General features: G+C 35.5%; 1 protein-coding gene and 1 long non-coding RNA gene across 4 annotated transcripts in view; one reads left to right on the forward strand and one right to left on the reverse strand.

The window, feature by feature from the left end:
- KLHL1 (kelch like family member 1) overlaps positions 1–23,188 on the forward strand; it is a 191,181-nt gene that overhangs the window by 71,077 nt on the left and 96,916 nt on the right. For all 3 annotated transcript variants that reach the window (XM_032680439.1, XM_032680438.1, XM_032680440.1), the window contains exon 4: positions 13,723–13,919. In XM_032680439.1, coding sequence (XP_032536330.1) covers positions 13,723–13,919 — 197 coding nt within the window. The remainder of the gene's footprint in view (positions 1–13,722; positions 13,920–23,188) is intronic.
- On the reverse strand, positions 1,786–21,346 carry LOC116783139. Its single transcript, XR_004355492.1, has 3 exons — positions 21,334–21,346; positions 1,947–1,964; positions 1,786–1,849 (listed from the first exon to the last, which is right to left on the reverse strand). It is a non-coding gene; the product is annotated as an uncharacterized LOC116783139 (long non-coding RNA).

The raw sequence follows: 23,188 nt of genomic DNA on the forward strand, positions 1-23,188 counted from the left end.
AACAGTGCTAGGGAACATTTGAAGGCACTGGAATACAATTATCTATATTGATCCTGGCAGTTTTAGCCAAATCCATCTAGCAATCTCTCTAACAAATGTTGGCTACAGCTTGGATACACAGGCTTATCATTAATGCTCATCAGAGCCTTGAAAAGTGCTGTGGAGAATTCAGTGATAACTCACATGATCAGGTAATTCCTAGAAAATGGTCCCAAACTTATTCAGTTTATTGAAACTAAATACAGTTTTACTTCTCGGTTAATCATTCTATTTTCCCTTGACCTTACCAGATCAAAATCATATTTTTTTCCCTTCCCTTTCATTTCCATCGTTTCTCATGATTTATCTAGCTTCACAGTTTCTTATCTCTTTTTTTACCCTCTGATTTCTTACTTACCATCAGTTTAGTTCATCCCTCTTTTCTTTGAGTCAGTTCACTTTCCTTGTGCTGCATGGATGTGTACAAGGGGAACACTGAAAAGCTAAGAAAATAGCAGTAGCAGCCAACAGAAATTCTCTTTCAGCCTCTGTAACCTGGAGCATAGATTTGTCTAGACATAGACAGAATATTTGGACAATCTGGCTGCCATATTCCATTTACTGACTGCACAATCTGTGAAAAAGTTTTCAGCTACTCATGTCGGTGACCAGTTTAGCTCTTTATTCTTTTACCTCAGGCATAGCAAACTATTTTGACAAACGAGAAGTTATTCACTCTTCTATTTTGTTTTTCCTGCCACTTCCTCCTTAGCTCAAGAAGATTAAAAAACAAGAACAAAAAAAAAGGATTTCACATATAGTTGCTACTGTTATAGAGAAGTTTTTCCCTAAGGACAACTGAACATTTCAGAAAAAATACAGCTGAACATGGGCTTGCTTGCAAAAATGTAGAAATTAAGAGTATTACAATTCAAATGTGTTGAGATGTGATTTAAAAAAAGGGAATAATTTCCACATTTAATGAACTGTAATTCAGTCAGGTTTATATTTTTTTTAGAATCTAGTGAAATTACTTCATTTTTAATTAGGAGTTCAAGAAGGATAAAATATGCGTATCTATGAAAAGTATCATTATAGATAGAAACATCCTGAACTGATATCAGACCTTTCAGCAATATAATCAAATACTGTTGCAAAATATCAGAATTAAAGTTCAGCAAAAGAGAGGTTTTGTACATCAGAGACCTGAGGAAAGATAGGTGTATTTTTCTGTAATGAGAGTTGTTAACATCTGCTATGTCCATCATGAGTTAATTCCCCATTGTGGTGAGTTTACGTTTGCTGGACACCAGGGTTCTACCAAAGCTGTACTACACTCCCCTTTTCAACTGGGGAGACAAAATATGAGGAAATACTCATGGGTTGAGATAAGGACAGGGGAAGATCATTCGCCAATTACCGTCACAGTCAAAACAGTCCTGACTTGGAAAAATTAATTTATTGCAAGTCAAATCAAAGTGGGAAAATAAGAAATAAGAAAAAAAATCTTAAAATACCTTACCCCACCCCTCCCATCTTCCCAGGCTGAACTTCACTCCCCATTTTCCCTACCTCCTCCGCTTCAGTGGCACACTGGGAACAGGTAATGGGGGCTGCAATCAGTTCATCACACACTGCCACTCCTTAGTCGTCAAGGAGAGGACTCCTCACACTCTTCTTCTGTGCCCAGCATAGGGTTCTTCCCACAAGAGAAAGTCCTCCATGAACTTCTACAATGTGATTCTTTCCCATGGGCTACAGTTCTTCACAAGCTGCTCTGACGTGGGTTCCTCCCATGGGGTGCAGTCCTTCAGGAGCAGGCTGATCCAGCATGGATCCCCCTGTGGGTTCACAGGTCCTGCCAGCAAACCTGCTCCAGTGCAGCCTCCCCTGTTTTCACAGGTCCTGCCAGGAGCCTGCTTCAGCACAGGCTTCCCATGGGGTCACAGCCTCCTTTAGGAATCCACCTGCTCCAACATGGGGTCCTCCATGGGCTACAGGTGGATATCTGCTCCCACCTTGATATCTGCCTCCATGGTCTTCACCCTGGGCTCCACTGTAATCTCTGCTCTGATGCTTGCTGCACCTCCTCCTCCTCCTCCATGTTGTTGGTGTATGCAGGGCTGTTTCACATATTCTCATTCCTCTTTTCTCTTGCTGCAATTTTCTTCTGCACAATAACTGTTTTTTCCTTCTTATATATGTTATCCCAGAGGTGCTACCACCATCACTGATGGGCTCGACCTTGGCCAGCAGTGAGTCCAACATGAAGTTTGCATTGACTCTGTCAGACATGGGGGAGACTTCCAGGAGCTTCTCAGAGAAACCACCCCTGTAGCTCCCTCACCACTACCTAAAACCTCAACACACAAACCTAATAAACCCTACAAAGTAAAGACTACATTTATTTTCAGGATGTGTTTACTATTAAGAGCAATCTCTTGTATCGATATTGAGCCTTTAATTGAGTCTTAACAAGTAAAGAAATAACTAAATAATATCTCAGTGGGAGACCAAGTAGGTAGGTAGCAACTTCGGCAAATTTAATTTAGAAAAAAAAACCAAACAAAACCTGTCACAAAAAAGGGTGTATATTGCCTCTTTGCCGATTATGTGAAGTCAGGATATTACTTACTTTGCAAATGAAAACAAACATTTTAAACTCTAATCAACTTGAGGAAGAGCTTGCCATCTTTTAGAAATCATCATATTAAATAAAGCCAGTCATTTTTTGAGGCTATTTATAGGAGTAAAGTTGGATGAATGGTTAAATAAGATACAATGGGGGCTTTTTTGTCTTTTTTTTTTTTTTTGCTTACTTGACTTCTTTTCCCACTCTTTTACTTCTTTTAAAATAGGTAGTATTTTTTGCACCTTTTCCTTCTTTTTTTCTGCTTAAAGAAAATACTACTCTGTTAAATAAAGGAGGCACAGTACTTACTTACATTATGGAAGACTTTATACAATGGTAAATTGTCTTTCTTGTATCTCTTAAATACGTAGATGACAGAGTCATGACACACTGATGCTGGACTGTGTTCAGTCATGTGTAAGCAAATAGACTTCTAAATAATTGACAAGATAGAGTTACATGGTGACCAGCAGAGGATCAAGTCCTGTATAGCCTTCATAAGAGCTGCTCCTGAGTGAAGGCAGCTGCCCATCTAAGAGTAGTAATAGGAAGATAGAAAATTAGACTGCCAAAAGCACTGATTTAAAGATAATAAAAGATGTTGAAGTTTCTGTGAAGATTCAACATGACTAATTATATAAAGTTAATGTGATAGATGTACCTATAAAACACAATTTGATTAAAGATTAAAATGTGTCAAAAAATATGTACTGAAAACTATGTTAGATCAACTTTGAAGTTCTTTTGGATGGTTTTATTTTTATAGACAACTTTTTTAAAAAATAATAAGTTAGTGACTGCATATTGTTTTGTCTGAAATAAGCACAAAGTTGTCTAACGACATAAGCTAAATTATATTGTAATTACAACTTGTATAATTCAAATTATATATATGATGTAAATTTATTTGACCAGTAAAAAAATACACAACTCATTAATCTACCCACACTTTACTGGCATTTTTTTGGTTTATTCAAATAGACAAAGTATGTTTTGTCTGTGATATAACAGAATTATGACTTAATGGGAAAGAAAACTTCCTCATTTGCATGCATACTGCTTGGGAGCCAGCTGAGGAAATCTGAAGCTGACACTTACGTACAATGACTCTGGCAGAAAGAGCGTTTTTCATTTCTCAATCAACAAGATGATTGATAGCAAAAATTGTAGGATTGAGTATACTGGCTTAGTGTCATGGACACACGATAGGTATTTCTTTGATCTTTTTAGAGTTCAGTATAAGCAGTATACAGAAGAGTGTTTCTTTACCTGATTTTCTTAAGTATGCTTCTTTCTTGGTCTTAAAACATGGTTTTCATCATGTGCATTTTGCTCGAGAGTTTCAGATAGAAGTGGAACTAGAGATTGATATTCTGGTGTTTTGCTGCTACTGGTAACTCTGAGTCTTCCTTTGAAGTTACAACAGAGCTGTGAGGTTACTATAGATCTCCTCATACTGTATCAGGATATCTAATTAGCACGCATTCCCAACTGTGATCAGAAAGGTAGGCTGGTGCTTTCATACTATTACTGAAAGTGAAAAAGCAAAAACTATTTAAATAATAGAGAACTAAAAATCCTTGATTTATTGATGCATATCTGAAAAAAGAAAAAAAAAGAGAATAGATCATACATGGAAAGGGTTCAAGCCCTACTGAATAGCTTTTAATTAGATTTTATTTGGGGGATTCTTTAATTAAAGTACTGTCAAGTGTTTTTGTCAGTGTTATAGCTAATAACACACACAGGGCGGACAGCAGGGGTGTGGCAAGAAAATGCCTGTAAGCACAAAGACCTTAAATTCCTGCAGAACAGAAACTGTATTATTTAACATCCAGGAGGTTTGTTTCTTGGGTTTGCTTTGGGGATTTTTTTTTTTAACCTCCTGAACTCAGTTGTCTGTGTGAATAAACAGTGAGAAAAACTCTTAGCATACTTTTGGCTTGTGTCAGTTAATAGTGTCATAGAGTCCAGAGGTTATCACAGCCACAGGATTGTTCTACAATGTGCTGTTTGAATGGACTACTGGTGGTTTGAAGGATGACAGCATTTAGTGTATAACTAGGCCATTTCATTCCCATTAGTCTCAGTGATAAGAGAAGTCCCAGAAACGCTTAACTTGATAGGTATAACATAAGGCTTATGCTAAGACAAACAATCCCTGGCTTTTAGGTGCTGGTAGCCTGTTTGCAGTGCTTCAGGCTACTCGCCTCTAGTAGATACTGATCACGTTGAGAATTGGAGTGACCCCTGATACTGTGTATGCTGTGAAGGTCCCTGCCCCTCTATGACATGTTGGTTTGTTCACAGTTATTTGTTCGTACCATCATGTTAGAGAATGCCTGTGAACATGGACCATGTCTAAAGAGCACTTTTTGCAGGAGACTATTACCTGTTGCTGTCCCACTGCATTTGCTCTGCCATGTACTTGATGGTTGACTTTGCACTTTCAGAGAATAAGCCCTTAAATTTCCATTCATTTCAGATGAGAGATCATTCATTCCAGGAACTCTGGGATGAGTGATAAAAGGACAAATTAAGGTAATTGGATTGATCTGGAAGAATTTAGCCATTGTGTAATGGAGAGCACAGAAAAATCGTCATGAATCATATTAGATGCTGGTAGACCTTGAATAAACTTAATTTCTGGATATGGAGGATCTGTTGTAAAGTTCTCTTCTAGAAGCAGATACTTGTTATAAACTCCTTTTCAGGAGTCAATAAAGAGGGAGTTGCAAAGAGAGCTATCCAAGAAGGTTTTTTATCAGGGTTGCTCCAGTTTGGGAAGTAGGAAGTGGTAGTAATCTCATGATCTTTAGAGCCATCGTTCAGATATATGTCATGGATGTTCTGCATTGACTACCCTTCCAAGTTCATAGGTACATTTGCTCCAGTTGCATTTCTTACTAGTGCTAGAGCAATTTACAAGATTGACATTTTCAAATAGTTTCCTCATAAAATTCTTATTTATGCATTGGCAAAGCCTTATTGCAACACCAAGGATTATTCCTGAATTGAACTCTCACATCTATACTGTCTATGTGTACAGTGCCAGAATCTTTCAAAGTTTCTCAACGTAACTGTAGGACTAGACTTCTTTCATCTATGGATGTCAGCCTGCTTGGAATTAAATACCTTGCTTCACTGAATATATTTCTGATACTAAAACAAACTGTGGACTTACATGTAATTCGGTTCTGTAGGAAAAAACTTCATAGACACATTTATCTTGAAGAACTGCAGAAACTGACTGACTGCTTCCTTATTTTTTTTTTAAATTTGTTTTTTTTGAGCAGTCCCTACTCTGAGGATCTTGTTTCCACCTGAGCAGTTCTTTTCCATTCCTGTCAATGAAACACCAAGTCCTTGCTCATTTCTGAAGTTATGCACTAAAACAAATTGTTATTGTTCCTCTTTTTACCCAGGATACTTCATTAAGGGATAGAACTGGCAATTATGTATTAGGAAGCAGCTGTTCTCTCATTCTTTTGGCAGTGTATATGAGAATTGCTTGGAAAAGAGCTCTGAACTGAATATCCATAAATTTTAAGTATTCAGAATGATCTTGAATATTATGGGGAGATAGCTAGTAACTGTGTCCTCATACTGTGGTGCAATCTGCTACTCCTGAGAAGTCAGTAAGAGTAAACTTAGGGAAGCAGTGGATATGGAGGGGGCGGACAGTTAACTGAGTGCACTGCAGGGTGCTTTTTAAAGCTGTCCCTTGCTAGGTTCAAAGTTCTCAATCTCTGAAGAGAGATTAAACCAAGTACTGAACGTTAAATACAGGACCTGAGCGTTCCTTTGAGTGGAGTGCCATCCTTCTGTCTTGTCATCTGGCACATGCTAGGCTGTTGCCTAAATAGCATCACTGAAGTGATCAGACAGACTGCTGTAGCATGGTATGCCTCTTTAACATGCTTCTCTCTGGAGGTCCTGCAGTGGAGATGTGTACCTGTATCCACTCTGTTGAGCTCAGCTGCCTAGCTGTGTGTCCACAGTTCCAAAAGAAAGCAAAAGAAATCTTGAAAATTGCAATGGTTGTTTGTTAAAGAGGTCCTCACCTTTCAGGTGTTTTTCTGCTCCTGTCTCTGCATTGTAAAACACCTTCACTCCCTTTCTATTCCATGCTCAGCTGACAGCATCTGTGCTGAAATGTACCCACAGAACAGGACGTGACTGTACTACTCACTTCTTCCGGAAGTGCAGTCCAGCCCAAAGCAACGCATTAGGCTGTAAGGTGGAGTCATAAGCAAAAATCTTTTCTTGGCAATTGGTGCCTTCATTTCTGTAACATTTTGTTCTGTAAGTGTGGATTCAAACTTATCTTTGCTACCATAGCACAAGCTGCCAAATCATCACCTAAGAAGTTAAGAAGCTTATTCTGGCAGAGGTGAGTGTTCCTACTTCTGAGCTGGCTTCAGATCTGCAGAATAAAATACTGCTCCTTCAAACCTGAAAGCTGAGCTCCTTTGTCCTTGAGACATTTTTCCTTTTTTTAATTTTTTTTTTTTTCCTACCGGAGGTCAAGGCTTGATTGTGTTCGGTGTAATAGAAAGGCTGTATCTCTTCAAGATATACCCAGTATTTGGTACAATTCTTTTGAAATGAAACTTGCCCCACTTCTCAAGATGAAGTTTGCTTATGTTTACAAAAGTAAATTCCTGGAATGGTTTTCAGTGTGTACTGCATGATGAGCTGGAAGCAAACAGAAGTATTGAAGTCCATTGACTAAAAACACTTAAGGGAAGCTAAGGCCTTATGTATGAAATGAGCTTTTGGGAATACTTCTTGTCATCTCTCAGCCTATTTTGTGTATGAGTACAAGATTTGTGCTGTTTGAAATTTGGTTAGTAAATGCTGTTTAGATTTGTGTATTTTTTGAGGTAACTCTTATATTGTTTTTTTCCTTCGTTTGTTTTAACCTGTGAATTTGTATTCCTCTATTTACATATAAAATTAAGCTTAAAATTTCCAAATACAATGACTGTGTAGTAGTTGAATTATTATATTACTAATATAAAGACCATCTACACAAGTACAAACTAGTAATATTTAGCACATAATCCCAGCAATGTTATTCATATTTTAACGAGTTTTCTATAACCAATGGAAAAACATATCTTCAGTCTCAGAGTGCTAACATATCTTTCTTCACAGTTGTCAAAAAGGTTTTATGAATATTAGACTCACAGCTAAATGATTTATTGTTTTTACTTGTGTATATCTTACAGGTCACTAAGTTAAACTATAGAAAGTGAGATAAGGCACATGAATGGCAGTTCCTTCCTGAGGAGAAAATAACATCTTAATATCTCTCTCTAAAAAGCTGATATATATAAGTCAGTGGACAAATTTTCTTTGAAAACATGACATTTTAGTTATAAAACAGAGATGTTGTGGTTTGTTGATTTTTGGTGGTTTTTTTTTCACAGACCAGGAGATGAAAAGGTAACACATCATGGATTTTTTTGGGGTAATTTACTTTTCTAATCTTTAGCCAGACATTTACAAGAAGTTTCTTGCTCAGGGTGGATTTTTATTTCTTAATACCATTTCCTTATCGCTCTGCAATGTTATAAATTTCCATGCCATTTAAATACAGTGGACTTTTGGCAGTACTGACAAATGATCATGTGATTAGTCCACTTTAGTCCACTTACTTAAAGATATAACATGATTAAGGTGTAAATAATTATACAGTATTTTAAAAGAGTGATTCTACTCAATTTATAATAATTCCCATATTACTGTGATGGAGGCTTTTTAATTTTTGTCAACCTGCATATATTTATGGCTCTGGAATAACTGATGAAATTATTTTATAGATAATAATGCTTAAATATAAATTTAAAATTCATTTTACATTACAAATTTCATAATTTTGAATTTCATGCTTGGTAGTGAGGAGACTACCAAATAACAACATAGCTGGCAATGTAATCGACCATTTAATCATAGTTGAAATTATATATCTGAATCAAGTGAATGCTTTTCTGAGCATGTAGTGACAGGACAAACACTTCAAACTGAAGCAGAGCAGGTTTAGATCAGATAATAGGAAGAAATTCTTTACTATGAAGTTGGTGAGGCGCTGGAACAGGTTGCCCCATCCCTGGCAGTGTTCAAGTCCAGGCTGGATGGGGCTCTTAATAACTTGGTCTAATGAAAGGTGTCCCTGCCCATGGCAAAGGGGCTGGAACTAGATGATCTGCAAGGTCACTTTCAACCCATACCATTCTATGATTCTAAATAAACGCAGCCTGTCTTCCTCACTTGCAACTGATGAATATGGTCTGCAGCAAATAATTAATAGAAAATTTAAAAAAGGTTGATCAGGAGAAACCTCTGCAAAGCGAATATATTATGTCCTGTTTTCTTTTCTGAAAACAACTTCACCTTTATGAAAAGTATGGAAAATGATACAGTGTAGAATTTATCTTTCAAGGCATAGGTCAAAATCAAAACCTTAACATTGCCTTTAGAAATCACCTGGAGACTAAAAGATGTTCTGCTAAGGGAAAATACTTTTTGCAGCATTCTTCATTGGCTGATATTCATGAATAGACATAAGAGGTGATTTTACACACTATGTCGTTACCAGGAGTTGACAGTAACAGAGAGAACTGATCAAACCAAAGAGCATTTCATCACCTGAAACCTGATGACTTTGATGATTCAACTACTGTGTTTGGGAGCACATGTACTGAATTCATGTCAACTAATATAAATATCAGCAGTGTCTCAGTAAGTCAAATGAAGGTGCTTTTTTTGTAGCTGAAAACAAGAAATAGCCATTCAGAGAGTGATTCATCTCATTCTGAAGTACATGACTAAAATAGGACAGGTGAAACACCTCATATTTCTCTCCGTGGACTGTAAAAGGAGTGATTAGCTCAGGTGGCTACCTGACAAGTACCTAGGACTTGGAAAGATTAATGATAAACAATGGCAGAAAGGCCTATTATAGCAATATGAACTATATTACCTTTTTTTATAAACTTTTTCAAGTGTTCACTGGCATTTGATGCTTCTTCAAAGAAGTGATTTCTTGTAGTCATAATTGTAAGCAATTTATCTACTATGCAAAATCTGAATAAATATTATCTTGATACCATTTACTGCCTTTATTTTTAAAAAAATGACACCTAATAGAGAAGCTGCATTCCTACAACTGGTTAGCCTATGGAAATAATTCCATTCAGCAGCACTTCAGAACTGCAACACAATTGATCAAGACACATGAAATAGAAAGGTAAAATTTTAAATATCGGATTACAAAGAATTAGTTCTAGCCTTTGTTTCTAATTCCTTGACACTTCTGATGACTTCACTGTTACACTCTTACTCACAGGTATCTTAATGGTGAATAGTGTTGCTATGAATGGATGTGTGTAATTACAAAAGAGAAAAAAAATTACTGTGCACATGAGGTAAAATGATATTATGATGTGTTAAAAATCTGGATGAAAATTTGTTGCTTATGCACAGAGCAAATGAGCAATACCTACTGAGTGGTCCCACCACAGGTCCCATCTATTGGTCAATAGCTGTGAAACACTGACCTTATTAACATCATCCAAGGGTGGTCAGATATGCAGTGATTCCTTAGAAATAAAAGAGTTCTAAAGTGTAGTCAATTGTGTAGAAGATAGAATAAAAACAAAATAAAAATTTTAAAAAAATACCAAAACTGTCCCTGAACTTGACAAAAGTTTTAGCAAAAGAATAAGAATATCAGGGAATTTTTTTATATTATCTCTACTTCACATTTGGTAATGAGGTAATAAAATTTATGCATTCATTATGAGAATGCATGCTAAAGACAGGCATTTTAATTTCTGCATAAGGAATGCACATAAAATTTGTCACAAATAGAGCTATAATTTAGAATAACAATTAGAATACATAAAAGTTATTTTGATTGTTTTTTCCTCATATTTTTTTCATCTCAATTAATTTAATACAAAAGAAGATTTAAAGCTCTGGTTAATTTGTTTTTCTCAGACTGACGCACTCGTGTAAGCTACTTATTGCATAAAAATATGAGGAGGAGGTGAATTGAAGAAGCAATAATATTAATGCCCCCTTGAATATCCTATTAAACATTTTTAAATAGATACTTGGATCTTCTAATTGCCAGTATGAAACTGTCTGAAGATTGTATATTCAGAGCTTCCTAACAGCTTTCTTTTTTCAAACTCTGACCATACTAAACACTTGATATCCCAGAGCAATTTGCATAAAAATGTCATAGCATTCTTCTGAAAAAGTGAATACAGCCCTTGTGAACAAATTTATGAAGGTGTCTTGGATGTTTAAAAAAGAAGATAAAAGACTTGGAAAATATTTAGATGGATTAAAATCTTATCTATGATTGAAGCCTAAAGAATAAAGAACAATAAACCCTTTAACTCATATTGAGTGTACTTTTCTTGCTCTTATTATAGTAAATAGTAAGCAGTAAATTAGTATTTCTGAATTTATTTAAAAATAAATCAAGCTATAATACCTAGATACCCCAGAAGCCATTGTATATTTACATCCTCTATTAATGTGTAAGGCAGAAATGTGTTCACACTCTTTCATAAAAATGTGAAGGATCTTCTTCAAAATAGCCATGTTGGTTGCATATATAATTTATAGAACAGATAATGATTTTTATTGATTTAAACTTAGTTTAATTCTACTATTTCCCAACTAGTAGCCTACCAGGACTAGTCTACCTTAAAGTTAACAGAAAGTATCTTCAATTTGAAAACAAATAGGCTGATTCCTTTGGGCTCTTCTCCTAAGGGTAGCTACATTCAGTGATAAAAAGCTGAACTATGGTAGCTATACCGTTACCTTTCCTCAAAATGATGGTCATTCTTTCAATACTTACATCACTTTGCAAATGAGATCTGGATCGGTTTTGTAGGGCCAGAGACTTTATTGAGCTTATTGTTGAGAAATAAATAACACATAAGTAAAGGATATTGAGGACTCCTTTTTTTTAATTTTTTTTTTTTCATTTCTCAGTCCATCTACTTTTCACAGGTGTTTTGCAAATTTTTAATTTTCTTCCTTTTGGTAGCGGGGTGATAACCTGAAAACAACTATCTTCTGATATATTCCACTTGACACAATGAAACCATCTTCAAGGTAATAGATGGTATGTTGAGCTAGTCATTACCTGCAAGCATGTAGCAAATGTGGGAGTGTCATTGCTAAATTTATTGGAGGTCACCCAAGAATCTGCTGCTGAGTGTGCTTTCTGACCACATTGCACAAAGGTGTGGTGGACAGAAATTCTGAAAAACTGTCAGATAACAAAGAGAAGCTCACGTGACATTAATAGAAGCATAAAAATAAACAGAGGAAAACTACTGAAATCAGGCTGTGCATTTGATCCAATGCAAAGGATTGCAAAAGGATGTATTATAACTACATCCAGTAAAATATAACTTCAGTTTCCATCATGTACTAAAAGCTCTAGATAAAGTGAAAGTAGAAAAGATCAGATGTGTAGTGTTAATGTTACTGTATTTTGGGTTTGGTATTGCAATATAAAGCAGCTTTTCAATGGCATACTGTTTAAAACTCCTTAGTGCCATGAAATAGAACTGTTAAGATTTGTAGGTGTTTTGTTTTTTTTTTTATGTGACAACAGATACAAATTTGTATGCAGAAAAAAAGGAGTTTGAGTGTTGAACTATATCACTTTGAAGAGAAAGATCTATATACACTTAATCCTCTTATAGTTTGAGATGATTTGCCAAGTACGGCAAAATAAAATGAGAAGTGTTGTTTACAATTTATATTATAATTGCAGTTTCTTATTTTCCAATACTTTTTTTCCCAGTTCCACGAGTCATCCTTGTAGTCTTTAATTTATGATTACTTAAGTTGTTAATGCAAGAGATTTATAAGATACTAATGAAAAAAAAATAAAAATTTTGGTTGGGAGGGAGCATTATAACAAGAATTACATATTTCTCAATAAAAAAATAATTTTTAAAAGTTTATTTCATTCTGTTTTACCTTTTATTTGTTAAAAAGTGCATCAATCTGCAAGGTAAAGATACTGACTTGTGAAATTACAGAATTAAGTACAATATAAGTATGATTTAAGGGAAGATAAGTATTAGGCATGCATATATGTACTTTTCACTAATATAAATTATTTTAGAAGAACGATGTGCTGTGAGAAGCCTGCCATATGTTTCTCAGATAAAATTAACCCCAAAGTCACATTACAAATAAGCAACACCAAGTTGGAAGATTGTAAACCTTATTTGAAGATATGTGGTCACAGCACCAAGCCTGACAGAGTTCAAAAAGCATTTGAATGATACTCTTGGGCACATGGTTTGAGTCCTGGGGATGGTCCTGTGCAGGGCTAAGGGTTGGACTTGATAAACCTTGTGGGTCCCTTCAAAATCAGCAGATTCTGTGGTTTATGGGTTTATTCATACTATACTAGGAAGTTAGGATCACTCTCGAGGAAAGGATCACTCTCGAGGAGAAAAGGCAACGCAGGAAGAACCGTGTCTTGCAGAATACACCATCTAAGGAGTCTTTCTGTTGTGCCTTTTGCAATCGGATATGTCTGTCACGTATTGGCCTCATAAGCCACCAGTGTGCCTGTAGCAAATGTGGATAGAGCCTTCCCAAATCTTCGTTCGCGAAGCCTAGCCATGACTAGGAAGTTATTTCATTCTTTTCAGGGAAGTAAATTATTTTGAAGTTTGCTCTGTGCCACTGAACATAATACAAGTTTTATCACCAACTTCAGAGAAAAAAAAAAAAGAAAAGAAACACAACAAAAAAGCCATCCACAGCCTGGTTGATATTCCTAAGTCTTCTGTTCCATTCCACACTATACAGTCTCTCTTTGTATGCCTATTATATAGTTGAATTAATAGAAGTTTGAAAAGAAATGTTTTTAATACTGTAATGTTCAGGTCCCTGAGATGTTCAGTCAGGGAGACTAATCCTTCTTTTCTTCACTTTTTCTGTAGATTTATTTATATTGAACTATGATTATTTTTAAAAATATCTTTTGATACTGCATGTTTTGTAAATACCAAGTAAATAAGTTTGCATGTGTTACCAACCCTTTTTTTTAGGCTGCCTGGAACTGAAAGAAGATACCATTGAAAATCTTCTAGCAGCTGCCTGCCTTCTCCAGCTTCCTCAAGTAGTAGAAGTTTGCTGCCATTTTCTAATGAAGCTTTTGCACCCATCCAACTGTTTGGGAATACGAGCATTTGCTGATGCACAAGGATGCACAGAGCTTATGAAGGTGGCTCACAACTACACCATGGTAAGACAGTTTGGGAATATCTAAATTATAATCTTGTGAATCCTATATATCCTTTGTAAGTAAAAATACCTTTTTTGGTTTTGGCTTGAAATTATTCTGTACTTTCATGGAACTTTATTCATAAGTGGTCCTTTTGAAACCATAGAAATGGTGATTCCTATGAAGGTTAATTCTGATAACTTCCTAGTGAAGTTCTCGTCACTTCCTAGTGAAGAATTAACCTTCTGTGATGGATGCGCTGTCTGCTAGGTCAGAACAGTATATGTCTTATTTAGATGCATGATCACATACAGGTAAGAATAGTAAGAGTGTATGTAAGTCATCAGAATACTTTTTAATCACTTTCTTTTAGTTTAGCTTTAGGAAAGCTTTGTAATTTTCATTGTAATGCATAGGAACAATATCAAGAGAAGTTTTGTTAGGTCATGGGTTTTTTTTAATCAAGGATTATCCCTCCATTTAGTCATCTGTGAAGTAGATTAAGACAAAGAGTTCTAGAAATAAGGAATTTTATCTGATAATAGTTAAAATTTTTCAAGTTTTATCTGACAGTGCAGGTATGGTATTAATCATAAATTAATACCATAATACTAAAAATTAATCAGAATCAATGAAGCAAAATATGCTACTTATTCAGAAATTAAATCATATTGGTAGCCATTTGATTCTTCATACTTTGACAAAATTAAAAACATCTGGCTCATGAAATTAAACTTGCAGAAATAGTTGATTACTTATCATTTCTGAGAAATAATCGTCCCTTAAGGTCTATACTGAAATTATTATTGAAGTAATAGAGCACTTTCATTGAATCTACTTCTCTTGTTCAGCAGTTATGTCCTTTTTTTTTTTATTCTTTACAATAGCTAATAACATGTTGTATTTCACAGATTTAACTGTGTTCTTCTTACCACTACGGTTCAGGTAGTTATACCCATCTTGCACTTCTTGAGCTTAGTTCTGTGGTTTCTCTGTTTTCATTCATTTAAATTGTAGTTTTCCAGATCCAAGCTAGTCAGTTTAACCTTCATCTCTCAGTGGAGAGAAATAAGCTGTCAGAACATCATTCATCTGATCTACTTTGGAATGAGATTACATTAGAATCGAACAGATACGCTTTGAAAGAATTCAATCTTTTTATCATTTTTTTATATTTATAGATTACTTTCATATTTTCAGATTTATTTTGTTTTTTTGTGAGTGAAAAGCAGTATAATGAAAAATATAAAAAATAGACAAAAACATTGATTTAAAAAAAATCTTGTTATTCTTTAAAACAACTTACTGAAATATTTTTTGGGTGAATGAAATTACTCATTATAATACATTTGAAGACTTGTGACTAATACATATCTGACGTATCACAAGGTCCGCAAAGATCTGTGCCCATTTCTGAGATATTAGGTATATAATCTATTATTCTTTTTAATGCTCAGATCTAAAATCTGAATTATGTGTAATGGGAAAATCATCTACAAAAGATGGCAGATCCAAAATGAAGTCAGTTGTAATTAATGAGCAAGCTGTGATTTAACTGCAATGGCATTTGCAAGCATGCACAATAGTCATACGTTCTCTTTGCGTGAAAAACAAATCCATCTAATCAGCAGTGAAATTACAATATTTTTTTCTGACCCAATGAAAACATAACTCTAACAGATAAGCTTCGTAATGCATGACATTTTCATAGGCGTTGTGTTACTTCATTTAGGTGTGAGTCAGCTCACGTCTATTTGACTTACTGTTTTGTGTTAGAGGGTGCAGAAGAGCAGTTGGGAGTGGGGAAAGAGTGCCTTACTGCCTGTCTTGAGTACAGCACTCTCAGTCAGGGGAATCTACATATGAGAAAAGTGGTTTCCTGTATAGCCAGGAAGAACTTCAACAGTGCAGGGAAGATACTTTGGGGAGGGTGATAGAGGAACAGCAGAATCTTTGGATGAGAAGAAAGGATAGGGAAGTGACAAGCACAGGCAAAGAGCAGATGCATCGTCTCTGAGGTGACAGGAACCATTATTTTTTCCTTCAGGCTCCAGGAAATTAGTGTGGACTGTGATGAGAGCAAACATTAAGTAGGGAAAGAGGGAGTTTATTAACAAACTCCTCCCATCTTATGCAAAGGATTTGAGGGGAAACCCTCTTTAAAAACAGGATGGAAAAATCACATTTCTTTTTTAAAAAGTTCTTGTTCTTTCAAAAGAACTTTAAGGCCCTTTCTTTAAAGCTTTTAAGGGTGCTTCCTTTAAGAGTTGCAAGTGATGTATCTCAAATTCTTGTTCTGTGAATCCTCTTCCAAGGTGTCATGACAAAAGCCTACTGTGAATAGGAAGTAATGTATGGCCAGTCTTCGCGAACGAAGATTTGGGAAGGGCCTTTGCCCTTCGAGCCTGCGCAGTGGATTTTTTAGGTGAGACACAGTGTGCGCTGAGCTGAGCCCACCCTTTAATCCTAAGGTTCATCTGCCGGGGCTGAGCAAGCTTGGACGGTGGCAGTGAGGCCTCAGGACGTAGGTTTGTTTAGAGTGACCTTCTCTTAGATGGATGGCCTTACAGGGCTGACGAGCTCCATCTACCCGGGGGACTCCTCTGACCGGGACCCGAACCCGGGCCGCGGCGGTGAAAGCGCCGCATCCTAACCACTAGACCACCAGAGGGCCCCATAGGAAGTAATAGTACTTCCTTAACTGGCATGCTGTGAATTGTTTGCTTGTAAAAATTTACCATTCTTTGAAAACTGTAAAAAATAAATAGCTTAAGAAGTTTCTGATATGCAAGCAGAGTAACATATTCATGAATGCAACTTTCAAAGTTTCAGGGTTTCAGTTTTCAAAAGAGAAAATAATTTTTGTCTTTGAAAATGTGAAACATGAAACGAGTGAATTGAATTTTCCTTGGCTTACTGTCTTAATATTTACTTAAGTATGTATCATATTAATTGTGGAATTGCTAGGAAATTAACATCTCTGATGTTAAAAGCACTTAGTGGGAGAAACTGGATGAAGGGGGAACTGACAGCATTTGAGAGAACTCTAACAGCTTTTAACAGTAAAATAATACTATGATTATGAATGCAGTTTCCAAATCATTAGAAAGATTGAGTTACTTCAGGATATTTAGCACCTGTATTGCCAACAATATTTTAATAGTATATCAGTTCATTTAATAGGGATTTATAACTGACTGACTGAATTGTCAGTTCTAGAATGCTAATCTTCATAACTTTTTTTAATAGAATGCAAACAACAAAGCTAAATGAGTAGATATAAGGGTCCCCAAAGTAAAGAAAAATGAGGGTAATGACTGAAATTGTCTGCTTTTCGTCTTGCTCTTTACATCTACTAATATGTATACATTAAGTTTTGACCCCATTGTATGTCTCTTCAACATTGTAGCCAAGAACTGTCAAAACCAAAAATAATACTCTTTATTCAACTAACCATAATTTATTTCTATACAAATAGGCCTGACCAGAAATAAAAGTGCTGTACCATAATGTTTTTTGAGATAAAAATACTCAAAGAAATAAAAGTTCTACACTGGTGGGAAATGGAGAGCAAGACAAAGTTTTTCAAATAATCTTGCAAAAATAGGTTTGTAGGTGTAGCTTATGCAATCAAATGTGTAATAATATTAATATATGACTCAAATCTCATCTTTGAATAATTTTGCTTCATAATTAATTACATAACTGAAAATAAATTCATTGATTCATTAAAAAAAGAAGCAATAAAACTATAGCTCTGTTATTGCATTGTACCTGGCAAATGTCTTACAGCTTTTCTCCACCAGTTCCTTTTAAGTGGAAAGTCATTCACAGTTGTCTTCACAATAGCATTTTAATGAAAATCAATATATTTTCAAGGAAATGGTTTTCTTCGTTGAATCTCCATAAATGTTTTAATTTTTATTTTTCAAAAGAAATTTTCTTGCCTAGTGTCCAACTTGATAGAAGTTCTAAATTACACTGTTGTTCATTAAACAGAAAAAAGAAATTATATACATATATATATATATAGTCAACTTGCTTTGTGCATTCGCATAACTTGTTACAAGGGCAAGACATTTGAGCTTGGAAATTTCTTTATATTGAAGAAGAAATAGCTTCTAAGGAGCAGATAACTGAAATTAAGAATCCTGTTGACTTCAGGAATATATCGTTTCCAACACTTCCTTCAACCATGAAATCTGTGGAAGCAATGAATACAAATTTTTGTTTTCATAGTTGTCAGAGGTATGTCAAGAACTAATTCAAATGTGACAATTTTTTTTCAAAATGTAGTCATTGCTCAGCATGAAGAAAGTATCTAATGGAAGTAAAAATCGTTCACTGTACAGTTATATGTCCCTTCCCATGAGCAGACTTATAATATCCCTGGTATTTACTGGGATATTTAGATTCAGTATCAAATATCAAATTATTATTTTGAAATTCAAAATCTAAGAGAGGAATATAAGAATAGCAGTGAAGGAAAATCAGATAACATTTGAAAAATCTTTAGAAAATACACTTGCCATATAGCAAATTATGAGGTTGGTGGAAGAAAAAGGAAGGTAGACTTCATAAAAAGTTAGTGAACAACTAAAGTTGGAGATTGCTATGTTTGCATTCCCTGTGCTTTTTAGAAATGGAACTTAGATAGCAATGTTTCAAATGAAAACATGAGGAGGAAGAAGTTAATAATAAGACCAAAAATGTAAATTTTCATTGGTTTCTTTTTTAGGCACATCAGATTTAATGTGGTTTGCTTTATTTCTGAGGCATGAAATCGTCCTGCCAGTGTTTTATTGTGTGATTTTTAATTTTCTTTTTTTTATTATTTTTAATGAATCTGCTAATTTAAATGGCAACAAATATCCATGTCTCTTGATTCAAGATTTCTGTACTTCTTAATTACAATCTGGGTTATTACCAGCTTGTCAGTTTCTGAAAACTTTCAATCTACATCTCCATATGTCTGATAAGTTTAATTTTCTAATTTACTGCCAGTTACATGATAATAGAGTGAATTGCATGTGCGGTGTCTTTTTTTTTTAAAACAAGGCAGCAAAATAGAACATATCAATTAGTTAAAGCAAATGATTTTTTTTCTGGCAAGCATTTTTAGTGACAGATCTTTATTCTTCTAGTCAAAAGGGGTTTCATATATAGATAGTGCTTAGAAATTGAGAGTGTTACATTCCAAGATATGGTACCAGTTTCTTCATCTCATTATTATGCCATTTGATTGAAGCCTGATTGCTTCCAACAGAAACTTGAGATACTTCATAGATAGAGCTATTAAATCTGTCAGTGCTTCACCTCTCAGGAAACTTCACTTAAACCTCAGTGATCATTTCGCATCTTGAAACTGCAGTTTGAAAGTTGAAATGATAGAGCTTGTTCTACATTTTTATTTCATCACATTTCAAGATGAATTACTAAACATAACTTGTAAAATCTTCTAATTTGATGCACTGAGCAGGAGAATGGCCATAAGTAAAAATTTCTGAATGATCTGAAGAACATAAATGAGTAAAGTGATTGATGTGTCTGTAACCCAATCATAATGTTAGCAGTATAAAGGACCCTAACATATATTACAATTCCAAACCTGGGAGATGCAGAATGTTTGCAAATGGTAGAAGGTGTTTAGCTTCTCATAGATGCAGTTCTGTACTTCACACTGCAAGGGTCATTAGTCCTAGCACAGCAAAACATTATTCAAACCTAATTATAAGCCCTTAAGTAATCTCAGTGACATGTACCGACTCTATATGGACTCTTTAACTTGCTGAGAATCCTGATTATACTGCAGATGGAGCAACTGTTTCATTTATGTGAAGTGTATGCCTTATGCAAATTTTATAATGATCTTTTATGGTGAAGAGCTTCAGTGATCATGTTATTAGTTATGTTTATTATCTAAGTTACAAAATTTCATGGTTAAAGCTTGGTGGGGTGAGTGGGTAAGGAGGGATATATAAAACCTTTACTATCCAGTTGCATTTACAATAGCTCATCCTGAGTATTTTGAAATATTGTAATGTTGCTCCATATTCAAATTAAGGAAAATATTATTGAGATACTGATAGATGGTGATAACAGTCATTGAGCTGTGGTTGCACATTCTGACATCAGGGTTTATTTCAGTATTAATATGACTTTAACTAAGGTCAGATAGCAAGTGAGGCAAGAAAACTCCCTAGTACTGTAATTTAACAGTTCTTCAGTGTCGTGGTAAGACTGGTATTCTCCAATTTTTTAGTGTTCCCACTAAATCACTCCAAACCATGTGCCGCTCGCTCACTCCCCCCTTGTCCTCCCTCTCCCCCTGTCGTGGGCTGGAGAGGAGAATTGGAAACAGAAAAGGTAAAGATCATGGATTAAGAAGAATTTGCTGCAGATGATAATGAAATAAGACAATGAACAGAGGTAAACGATTCACATGCTCACCACAGGGAAAAACCTCAACAGTACCTGACCTCTCCCACCACCATGCTACCCAATACAGAAGGGAATTCTTCCAAAGTCCCCATAAAATGACTTGAGATGTTACAGAATACCCTCAGGGTCCTAGCCACATGCCCTCTTCTGGCTACTGCAAAAATTAACCCTGTCCTGGCCAGAACTAGGACATTTAGCATATGATGCTTAACTTTTTATTTACAGGATCATCAGTTGGCTTTCCACTATTTAATATACCTGACCAGATGCTACTCAATAGACACTGATCAGATAACAGCTTTATTAACTTCATATTGTACTTTCTTTTGACCACTTTGACCTCCTTATCATCACATTGGTAACATATGGATAAATATATAATGAGATGCATGGAAGGCTGACTGGATAGACAGACTCAGAGTCTTGTGATCTGTAGTAAAAAGTCCAGCCAGTAAATAGTGATGTTCCTCAAAAATTATTTCTGGGTCCAGTACTGTCTAGCAACTTTAATAATTATCTAGATGATAGGATGGAGTTCTCAGCAAGTTTGCAGATGTCATGAAACTAGCAGGGAGAGACGATCAGTATGTTTGAAGACAAGGCTGCTATTTAGAAAGCATGCTAGAGCAATGGACTGAAAGCATAAAATCATAGAATCACTAAAGTTGGAAATGACCTCCATGGAAATGACCTCCAGTCAAATCCAGGCTTTGACTGGATACCACCATACCAACTAAACCATATCACAAAGTGACAGTGTACTTCTTTTTTGAACACTTCCAGGGATAGTGACTCCACTAGTTCATTGAGGAGCCTGTTCCGTGAAGAAATTTTTCCTAATATCCAATCTGAACCTTGAGGCTGTTTCCCTCCTCTTGTCCTATTGCTAGTTGCCTGGGAGAAGCCGCCAAACCCCACCTCAACACAAGCTCCTTTCAGGTAGTTGCAGAGAGGAATAATGTCTCCCCTGAGCTTCCTTTTCACCAGGCTAAACCTCTCTCCAGAGCTTTCTTACCCTTCTACACTCCTGCCCAACTTTTTGTTGCCTGCAAACTGACTGAGGTTGCACTTGATTTCCTTGTCCAGATCATTAATAAAGGTATTAAACAGGACTGGTCCCATAACTGAGAAACATTGTGAAGTTCACCAAAGGGAAATGCAAAGTCCTGCTATCTGGGGACAAGTAACCCGATGCATTGGTACAGGCTGGGGAGCAACTGTTGAAGAAGCAGCTCTGCAGAAAAGGACACCAAGTTGAATGTAAACCAGCAATATACCATGGCAATGAGAAGGCCATCAGCATCCTGGGGTGTATTAGTGAGAATGAAAAAATTGAAGAAGGTGATCCTTCCCTGTTTGGCACCCATGAGACCAAATACAAAGTGCTATGTCTCCTTTGGTGTTCCTTAGTACAGCAGAGACATGGATATATTGGCGTTAGTCCAGTGGAGAGGTCAGCATGCTAATTGGATGCTGGAACACATAGCACCTGAGTAAAGTGTGGGGAAGCTGGGCCGATGAACCTGGTATACTGAGGGAGATGTTACTCTTCTCTGCATCTACATGACTGGAGGATACAGACAAGAAGGTGCCACACTTGTTGGAGGTGCAGATTGATAGGCAACAGACACAAATTAGACTACAGAAAATCCCAATTGGATTTTAAGATTTTTTTAAAAAACAATTGGAGTAGTTATATGGTAGGAAAACAACAACCAGTTGAATTTTTGGGATCTGTTCTTGAATGAATATGTTGCTGAGTACCCTGACCTAGTTGAAACATGTACAGGGAGTATGACTAGATGAGGTCACTTTTAACTCAAATTATTCTATGAGGCTTTGATATATATTTTCTGTACATTTTCAGTGGTCTTAGGAATGAACTATGTATCCACAGATGACATGAAACAAAAGTTCAGATATTTTTTATTTTTTAGTTTTACATTTCAAGCACTTTGAAACAGATGGGTTTACCAGAGCTAGCATTTAATTGGCTTTTATTAGCAATAAGCTGTTGGTAGCATGTTAGCAACAAGTTAACAGTAACACATTGAAATTTTAAAACATTCAGCAATTTTCTTATGCTCGTGGCAGTAGCTTGAAGCAAAAAGTTTAATTATATCTCTACTTAAAATGACTCCTAGATCTACATAGAATGATAATTAAAGAAAACTGATCCCTATTTAACCATTTAAATTCTGATTTTTAAAGTTGTTATTTTGACACTCCAACTGCTTGTGGGTTTGGTTTTTTTTTGGTTTGGGGGGTTTTTTTGTTTGTTTTTTTGGGGGGTTTTGGTTTTGGTTGGTTGGTTGGTTTTGGAGGGGTTTTTTGTATGATGCTTTTCCTCTCTGGCATCCCTTGACAAGTAAAATTAAGTTGAAAATACTCCAAAGAAACCAAAATTGAAATAAATGGTGTTACCAGAGATACAGAGATTAAAAAGAAAAGCATTTTGGATCTGACTGTATAAATTATGCCTGATGGGGAAGTATATTTTTTGAGGTTTAAAACTTTCTGGTTTGCCTTTTAAAAGCCGTACTAGTGATACCCGAAAGTGAACGTCTTCAACACTGCAAACACAAACAAAAGTCCTAAAACTTTGCAACTTTCAAACGAAACACAAAATTTGATCTTTACATACAGAACTAAACTTAGACTAGGATATTTCTCTCCATAGGATGACTTTCTTAAAATATTTCAGTGTTTGTTTTTTTTTTAAATCATGACATTTAACTATTATGAGTATTATTATGACCCTTATTACCTATATCTTTTTCTTTTTTTCTTCTTCTTTTCTTCTTTGAGAAATTTTTCTTCACAGATCGCTTTTCTCACTCAGTATTTTT

The sequence above is a fragment of the Chiroxiphia lanceolata genome, chromosome 2 (assembly GCF_009829145.1).
Source record: "Chiroxiphia lanceolata isolate bChiLan1 chromosome 2, bChiLan1.pri, whole genome shotgun sequence".
Classification (NCBI taxonomy): Eukaryota; Metazoa; Chordata; class Aves; order Passeriformes; family Pipridae; genus Chiroxiphia; species Chiroxiphia lanceolata.